Source organism: Physeter macrocephalus, chromosome 14 (genome assembly GCF_002837175.3).
Source record: "Physeter macrocephalus isolate SW-GA chromosome 14, ASM283717v5, whole genome shotgun sequence".
Taxonomy (NCBI): Eukaryota; Metazoa; Chordata; class Mammalia; order Artiodactyla; family Physeteridae; genus Physeter; species Physeter macrocephalus.
The window spans coordinates 122,981,352-122,989,930 of record NC_041227.1 but is presented as its reverse complement, the minus strand read 5'-3'; the positions used below and the strand labels follow the sequence as shown (position 1 = coordinate 122,989,930).

At 51.7% G+C, this 8,579-nt stretch overlaps 1 protein-coding gene across 1 annotated transcript; it reads right to left on the bottom strand.

The window, feature by feature from the left end:
* Positions 1–1,300: 1,300 nt before the first annotated feature.
* Positions 1,301–8,444, bottom strand: CCDC137 (coiled-coil domain containing 137). Its single transcript, XM_055089804.1, has 6 exons — positions 8,369–8,444; positions 6,893–7,133; positions 5,320–5,402; positions 5,089–5,168; positions 4,690–4,913; positions 1,301–2,571 (listed from the first exon to the last, which is right to left on the bottom strand). Exons 1-5 carry the CDS (start codon positions 8,442–8,444, stop codon positions 4,692–4,694), a joined length of 702 nt encoding a protein of 233 aa, XP_054945779.1. The 3' UTR covers positions 1,301–2,571; positions 4,690–4,691.
* Between the last annotated feature and the right edge of the window lie 135 nt (positions 8,445–8,579).

Below are 8,579 nucleotides of genomic sequence, written 5' to 3'. Positions count from 1 at the left end.
GGACTTTCTTGGTTAAGAGAACTAGAATAGAATGGTAAACTATGTCCTCTCCAGACTTAATTTGGCAAACCTGCACCCTAGATGATTCTACTAAGAAAAAACCCATTAAAATCCTTAATATACAACTTCAACAGATGGAGTTCCCTAAGCAAAGTCCTCCCAGCCTCCGTCATTATTGTAAGAAGCCAGGATATTGAAAGAAAGACTTCTAGAAACCAAAACGCTCCAGGCATCTTCAGTCAACTCATCTTTCCAATGTCCTCCCACTTCCCAGTGATGCGACTCCAAGGAATCTGGAGCTTTTCCAAGGCTCCCTCTTAATCAGCTCAGAGAAACAACTCTCCAGACTGCGAATGCATTTCTATACTGGAGCTACACTCTCAGCGCTCAGCCCCATGACTACTGAACAGCCCGTGCCTCGGAGCACAATTCCAATAGTGGAGTCTCCAATAAACCTTAGCAAGTCATGAAAAAAGATATGAATCCACAGCACTTAGTGCTCTTCCAACAGGAGTGAACATATCATGCCCTTACGCCAGACTAGTGGTAATAAAGTGAGAGGGCTGGTTGACATTGCTGTTTAAAGTGTTGCATATTGTGAATTTTAATACCGTGTGCAGGCTTCAATGTTGCTTTTCCAAGTAATGAATTCTCAGCAGACGATATCAATTTTTTTTTAATTTTTTAATTTGTTTTATTTTTGGCTGCATTGGGTCTTCGTTGCTGCGCGCGGGCTTTCTCTGGTCGCGGCGAGCGGGGGCTACTCTTCGTTGTGGTGCAAGGGCTTCTCACTGCAGTGGCTTCTCTTGTTGCAGAGCACAGGCTCTAGGCTTGCGGGCTTCAGTAGTTGCAGCACACAGGCTCAGTAGTTGTGGCTCGTAGGCTCTAGAGTGCAGGCTCAGTAGTTGTGGTGCACGAGCTTAGCTGCTCCGTGGCATGTGGGATCTTCCCGGACCAGGGCTCGAACCCATGTCCCCTGCATTGGCAGGCGGATTCTTAACCACTGTGCCACCAGGGAAGCCCGATGATATCAAATATTATGCAGCATTTTGCGGGAAGCTGTTGGATCCAGGGTTGGTGTCACATTCCCAAAATACAATCCAGAAAAACTGTCCACACTGCTCCCTCCCAAGCGCTCCAAATTGCCTGATGGACCCATTCGAGGTTTGGCAAGTGGGTTTCACAGAGCTGCCCACCATCTCATGGGTATAAATAATTCCTGGTAATGATGTGCATGCTTCCTCAGTGGACTGAAGCTTTTCCACGTAGACAAGCCACTGCCTCCTCTGCGGCTGTAGGCTCTAGAGTGCAGGCTCAGTAGTTGTGGTGCACGAGCTTAGCTGCTCCGTGGCATGTGGGATCTTCCCGGACCAGGGCTCGAACCCATGTCCCCTGCATTGGCAGGCGGATTCTTAACCACTGTGCCACCAGGGAAGCCCGATGATATCAAATATTATGCAGCATTTTGCGGGAAGCTGTTGGATCCAGGGTTGGTGTCACATTCCCAAAATACAATCCAGAAAAACTGTCCACACTGCTCCCTCCCAAGCGCTCCAAATTGCCTGATGGACCCATTCGAGGTTTGGCAAGTGGGTTTCACAGAGCTGCCCACCATCTCATGGGTATAAATAATTCCTGGTAATGATGTGCATGCTTCCTCAGTGGACTGAAGCTTTTCCACGTAGACAAGCCACTGCCTCCTCTGCGGCTAAGATCCCATCGGAGAGGACCGCTTCTTGAACTTCATAGCGATTGGGGAACCCACTTTATTGGTCAAGTGCTACGAGTCTGTGCCATTTGGCCAATTCTCATGAAAACCCCTTGGGTCGGAGTAAGTGCCAATGAGAACGTGATCGGAAATCTCCCCCAATATCAGGAGAGCTGGCTGATTCTGCAGCCCAACAATTATCACTTGACTCACTGGCTAAAATACTTTTAGACAACCACATAGCCTTCGATTTCCTACTTGCTGAACAAGGAGGCATTTGTACGATCGCAAATACTAGCTGGATAAACACTTTTGGAGAAGTAGAAACTCAATTAAACAAAATGAGGACACAAGCCCAAATTTCACCTCTCTCTGGTCCTTTGATTTGTTCAGCTGGCTACCTTCAGGTCGAGGATCATGGTTTAGAACCGTCATACAAACTAAATGTCGTATTATTTTTCATTCTGCTTTGCATATTTTTTATGGTTTTGTTTTGTTTTTGTTTTGGGCACACCTCATGGCTTGTGGGGTCTTAGTTCCCCAACCAGGGATTGAACCTGGGCCTTTGGCAGTGAAAGCACAGAGCCCTAACCGCTGGACCGCCAGGGAATTCCCCATTTTTAAACTTTGTACATGTTGCCCGTCAACCCCCTGTAGAAATGACACAACGAATAGAATGATGTTGGCTCAATGCCTTGAGATGACTGCTGATGCCTGTACCTTCATAAGACACGATTTTAAGAGTGAAAATGGCTGAGAGTTCCTCCTTCTTTCATTGTTACTCAGATGTGGGCTCACTTGGTTTCAATCACTATGCACTTTTCCTCTGATGTGAGACATGACGTCCAGGAAAGGTCCTGGTGCTGAGGGACAAAACAAAATTCCACTAAAACTGATCAGTGATGCTCTCAAGGAAAGATCTTCATCTAAAGGGGGGAATGTGGAAATGAGCAAAGGAAAGCTCAATCAGAATGGAGTAGGGAAGCTATGATGGGAGGGCTCTCAAGCACGCATCCCTCACCACAGCTCACAGACCCAGCAGGAAGGAAGGTCTCCGTCTGGCCCAGCGACAAGCTACCCACTGATTGCAGCCAATGGAAAACTACCAGAGCCCTCCTAATTTCCTCCTAAAACCTAGTAAAAGCTGACCTTCCCTTTGTCTCCTCCAACTTGCCAGTTTGCTTGTCCTGAACTGAAATTCTTCTGATTCCAAATAAACTCATTTTGGCTAAAGACCTTATGCTATTCTTAAGGTCAACACCTTTAACCCGGGCTGAGTGTCTTGATGGCTGATCCTACCTGGGTCCTGTCTCTAGGGATGACCCGAGTGTGGGCTCCATTTCTGAGGGGTGATACCCAGCTTGTGGGTCCATCTCTGAGGGGTGACCTCTGGCCTAGTCACCATCTCTGATGGGTGAGATTGGGCCTGGTGACATCTCTGATGGTAAAGCCAGCCTGAGCTAATTTGACCAGTTTTAGGGGCACTCTGACAAGGGCCTGAGGGAATGTAATTTCCACATTTCACGTGACCAAAGGCAAACTTCCCTCACCACGACCTGTTTCCTCATTGCCACATTCATACAGGACTTGCACTATATCCAAGAAACACCAGTGTTTCTCAGCGACCCCACCTCACCCCTTGCTCTTGCTGCCCTGCCTGTCTCGGGACCGTATTGTCAGAAGGATGCCAACATTGAACCAGAGATGTGCTGCCTGCCCCAACTGCCATGTGATGGGGGCAAGTCCTGGCTACTGCATGGCAACCAGCGCCTGGTCATCCCACGCAGGGGCTGGGGCCACCCGCCATGCAGAAACACACCCATGAAAGAGTGACAGCCCCGATTCCAGGTAGAGCTTCCACAACTTAAATTTTTTAATTCAAAAATAAACTTCATTACATAAATGCAAACTTGGGGAAGAGCAAAACAGATCCCACAGAACTCCACACTCATTCTCTAGGATTGCCAGTGCTGAGGCCTGGCGCTGACTGAGCTGTCCAGGCCATCTTTGCTGGCTAGAGAAGCCCAAGCTGGAGAGAGTAAGGGAGCCCGGCAGCTGTCCTTCTCCAACGGGGCTATGAGTGGCCTGCCCCTGTCCCTCCATGTTCAATTGCTAACAGTCTGTAAGCCCCATCCCCATTCTCTCACTTGTATACCACATCTGAGCAGGATGATAAACCCAGGTGCTCCCCCCTTTGGCACCTGTGGGAGATTCAAACCTCGCCGGGCCCTGCCCTTGGCAGGAAATCACATGGCCCCTCTGACCACAAGAAAGTCCTGGGCTGGGCTCCTGTCCTTGCTGTCAAGCCACTCTAAACCTGCTGGAGAGCCCTGCCCTGTCCTCCCCAGAGACCTCGATGACATAAGGACCCAGCCTCCCCAAACCTCGATGTGGGTGGCTCAGTCTCCACACCCAAACATGAGCTGGGGTGGCTCCACCTGCCCTGCAAGGACTTGTGACAGCAGTGCCGTGAGCTGGTCTAGGTGGCCTAGATGTTGACCCCCGCCCTTTCCCCACACCAGCCTGCTGCCCGGCTCTCACTCTAGCTGTACTGCTCTGTCGAATCCAACAGAGCCTCGCTTACTGATTTAGTTAACCTAAATCGGCAGTGTCTACGACTAACTGGTATTTAGAGACAGGATTATGGGATTGGCCCTCTGTAAAGTGGCCCTAGATTGTGTCTCAGCCTGGACCTCTGTTTCAGAACAAAGCTGTATGTGACGCTAGGCTCAAGGGAATGATGCTGGCTGCATCTCACCCAGGCCCTGGCCCCATCTCTGGGGGCTCAGGAGACAGACGACGCCCTGTGTGAGACATGGGGCCAGCGGGTGGTCACTCACGAAACAGCAGTCTTTAGGGAGAAAAAACAGGAGCCCTCTCCCCCACCTGAGTCCCAGGATGTGTGCCAGGGAGAGGACTCTTGACTGCAGGCCATCTGCCCATCTACCCCCAACCCAGGTGCAGCGTCTCTGGTCCCTCACCATCACAGCTGCGTCTTTGGCTTCTTCCCAGAAGGGAGGTGGGGTGGCTGTGGTGACTGAGTCCCCTGCCGCTGCTGCTGCAGTTTCTTTAGCGCCCTATAGGCGTTCACAGCCCGCTCTCTCTCCTCCGCCACGATCCGCTGTCTGGCCAGAGAGGTGGTCAGAGGCTGGGACACACCGCCAGGGCTTAAAAGCATCTTCAGCATCAGCGATTTCTTGCCAGGCTGAGGAAGAGAGAGAGGGAGGTTGAGGCACAGATTCAGGAAGGAGGGGAGGTAACAAAGAGCCTAGGTCAGCCCAATAGCTTAAGCCCAGTGAGAACATGGTGCTCTCCACCTGTGTGCCCTGAACCAGGCAGCACCGAGGGGCAAAAAGGGCAACTCCCCCGCCCCTTCTTACCTGGTCCCTACTTGTGCTCATCCTGGGCTTGGCAGTCAGCTCTGGGGGCTGCAGGGCAACCTCACCAAACTTCACCGTGTCTGGAGCGGCAGAGAAGAACAACTGAGGCCTGCTGCCCACACAACCACTGCAGCCCTGGCACCCAGAGCCACTGTCCACCCACCCACCGACCCTGGGGAGACAAAGTTTCCCCAGAACCAGGGCTGACACAATTGCTTTGTGAAGAGCTACCTCGGAGCAGCTCCTGCTCCAGCCTTTCTGCTGCCTTTTCCTCCCTCCTCTGCTGGACCTTATCCAGCCGTCGCTTCTGGAACCTGGGAAGAGAGCACAGTGCTGTTCATTTTCCTGAACTCTCATTTCACTGGACTCAGCAAGAGGCAGAGGTCACCCCTGCCCACGAGGGATGCGTCATGAAAGACCCCAGGTGGCTGCCCCTGAACCCCAGGACCCACAGAGAGCACTCCGAACCTAGGAGGCCCCTCCAAAGTTCCACGTCAGGGGTCCTCAGCAGCTGTGGCTGTACCTCTACAGCCCATCAGACAATGTCTGGAGATGTTCTGTGTTGTCACAACGTCGGGAGGAGAGGGGTGCTCCTGACACCTCATGGGTGGAGGCCAGGAATGCTGCTCAACACCCTGCAGTGCAAGGAACGGCCCCCACCCCAGAGAATCACCTGTCCCAAGTGTCAACCGTGCTACTGTGTGTAAATGGCCCCGCAGAGCAGCATGTGTGACGTGATCCCTTATTGTTACTAGAATCAACATTCAACGACAGTTTTGGAGATCACTGTGGCTTTAGGTGGTACTTGGGATATGTTTTCTGTGATGTAATTTTCACTGGCTAACGTAAGTACACGTATGATAAGAATCTGGATGTAGGAAAACTCTACAAAGCTGAAAACAATCTAACTTTCACAGCTTCTAAAAAAACTTCTTCTTTTTTTTTTTTTTTTTTTTTAAATTTAGGCCACACCGCATGGCATGCGGGATCTTAGTTCCCCAACCAGGGATCGAATCCGCACCCCCTGAAGCGGAAACTAGGAGCCTTAGCCACCGGACCACCAAGGAAGTGCCCACTTTGAGAGAAATTTCTGATGAAAGCCTGGCTTGATTCATGACAAAAGTTGCAGTAAAGGCAGAAAACACATCTCAAAAAGCATTTGTTTGCTGAAACCACTGCCCCAGCTTCCACCCACAGGCTCAGGGAGGTGGCACACAGCTTGCATCCCAGACTTCTCCAGGGCTGAGGGTAGGGATGGGCAGGGGAGCCGCAGCTGGCGGTGGGCTTCCTCCTGGTGCCAATTTCACCACTTCACCCACCAGGAAGCTGAGTCCGAGAGGTCACAGAACTTGTACAGATGACATAGCTACAGGCTCTCAAATCTCTTTGGGGCTGGAAAGGTGAACCCTGGAAACCAGTTTCCGTGGGGCAGCCATAGTCCCCTGACGGCCTGCAGGCCCTCCTGGGAGGACACTGAACCTCACTGTTTTTCTACTTCCCTATAACAACTGGCCCGGGGTGGACAGCTGGCCCTCAACCTCACTTGGCTCTTGGACGCCTTGATGCTTTCCAGAGAGAGGCACAGACAGAGCTAGGCCTTCAGAGTTCTATGGGTTCAGAGCCTCCCAGAAGCGCTGAGGTTAAGTGGCTGCGGTACAGAGAAAAACACTCACTGACTCCAGGTCCTGCTCGGCCTGAATCATGGGGTAGGTGGGGTGCCCCTTGGCAACAAGATGCTGTCAATGCAGAAGAAATCTGTGGGACCCCACAGCCCTGCCTCCCAGCCCCTGCAGCCCCCACTCACGCTTTCTTCCTCTCCGACTTCTCCTTCTTGGGAGTCGCCTGCACCTCAGGCTGCCGGCTGGCCTGGTGCTTGCTGAGGAATAGCACATGCTGCGCCTCCTGCTCCATGCGCTGGACATAGGCCCTGTCGGACTCCCACTTCTTCTGCTTGAACGTGGGTACAGCAATGTCCGGCTCCACTCCCTTTGCTTCCTTCTCCAATGTCTTACTGAAGGCCACCTGGGCTGAGGACAAAGGGAGACCTCAGAGGGGAAAATCGTGAAGTGAAGGCAGGAGGGAGCAGGTGGTGCTGGGCTGGCCGCCCATGTTCATCTCCCCTCCCCAGGCCACAGGAAGGGAAGACCAGGCTCACGTGGGAGCTAAAGAGGATCTAAGATGCCGGCTGGGGGTAACCTGGGGTGGGACCCCCACAGTCCACTGGTACACGTCAAAGACGTCCTCTGCAGCTCAGCTGAAAAAGGAAGCTGGAAACAACCTAAGTATCCGTCACTAGCTGACTGGCTGAATGAATCCCCCATGTTCATCCAGAGACGTCACTCAACAGCTGCTGAGAGCTCGGTAGAGCTACGATAAGGTAGAGCTACGATAAGGACGTAGAAAGACCTACAAAATCCACTGGTAGCGAAAACCCAGGACACCAAACAATATAGAGAATGAAGGTATAACTTTTCCCTCATAAATATGTGAAAATATGCATATTTCCCCTGGGAAGGTAAACAAGATGAACAGTGGTTTCTTTTAGGGGGAGGGAGCAGGATTCAAATACAGGGAAGGAGGCCACGCCTCACCTCATATCTTTCAGTACTGTTTGATTTCACCACGTGTGTAAGTTTATGTCTTTTAAATAACTTAAACTCCAAAAAGAGCTGATTCAATAAAGCATGGTTCAGAATGTGCCATCTTCCATCTGGGCCAGTGCCCTCCTCTACCCCTCCCCCCCCCAACTCTTTATTTCACTATCGCTTTGGTAGCCATCTAACCCCCAATGAAAAGCCTAAGGTTGACAAAGAAATTACAAAACAGCATTGCTGCCAAATCAGTCCCATGTTTGGGAAAACAAATACCTGTACGTGTACACAAAACACGAACACCCTGGACCCCATTCTCCAGCATCTGGAGTGTTATCTCTGGCAGAGGCTGACAGGTGGGCACCCTACCTGGCCTTGGGGGAAGGGTGGGAGGGATGAGTTTCTCAGGAGGTCTGATCAATTCCCTCCGTAACCTCTAGAAACCATACACTTCTCTCTACCATGATTTCTGCACTCAGGTCCAAGGAACCATCATCATTTCTTACTTGCAAGAGCCTCGCTGGCCTGCAGTGTCCTCTCGCCCCCTCGACTGTTACACAGTGACCTTTCCTTCAAGTAAATCTGAACTGACCGTCCCCTCTGATGGATCTCCACTACTCCTGGGAGGGGAAAATCAACACTTCCAACCTTGGCCCATGAGGCCCCAGGGGCTCCTTTTGGAGCCTCACCTGAAACCACACTGCCACCTGCTGCCAGCCACCGCTCTGGCCCTGGTGACACCAGCCTTTGGTCAGTCCTCCACATGCTCCAGCACCGCCAGACTGCTGGGGTCTGGCAGATTTCTTCTGCCTGAAACGCCACTGAATACTTGGGCAATTAAGTAGATTCAAACACGCAAGGCTTTATGGCCACCCAGCATGGGCCTGCAGTTACCCTCTT

Coding starts and splice junctions, on each gene's coding strand:
- CCDC137 (XM_055089804.1), bottom strand. CDS start 8,444: ATGTGGAGGACTGACCAAAGGCTGGTGTCACCAGGGCCAGAGCGGTGG. Junction 5,403..6,892: donor AAGTCGGAGAGGAAGAAAGC/GTGAGTGGGGGC, acceptor CTCTCTTCCCAG/GTTCCAGAAGCGACGGCTGG. Junction 5,169..5,319: donor GGAGCAGGAGCTGCTCCGAG/GTAGCTCTTCAC, acceptor CTGCCGCTCCAG/ACACGGTGAAGTTTGGTGAG.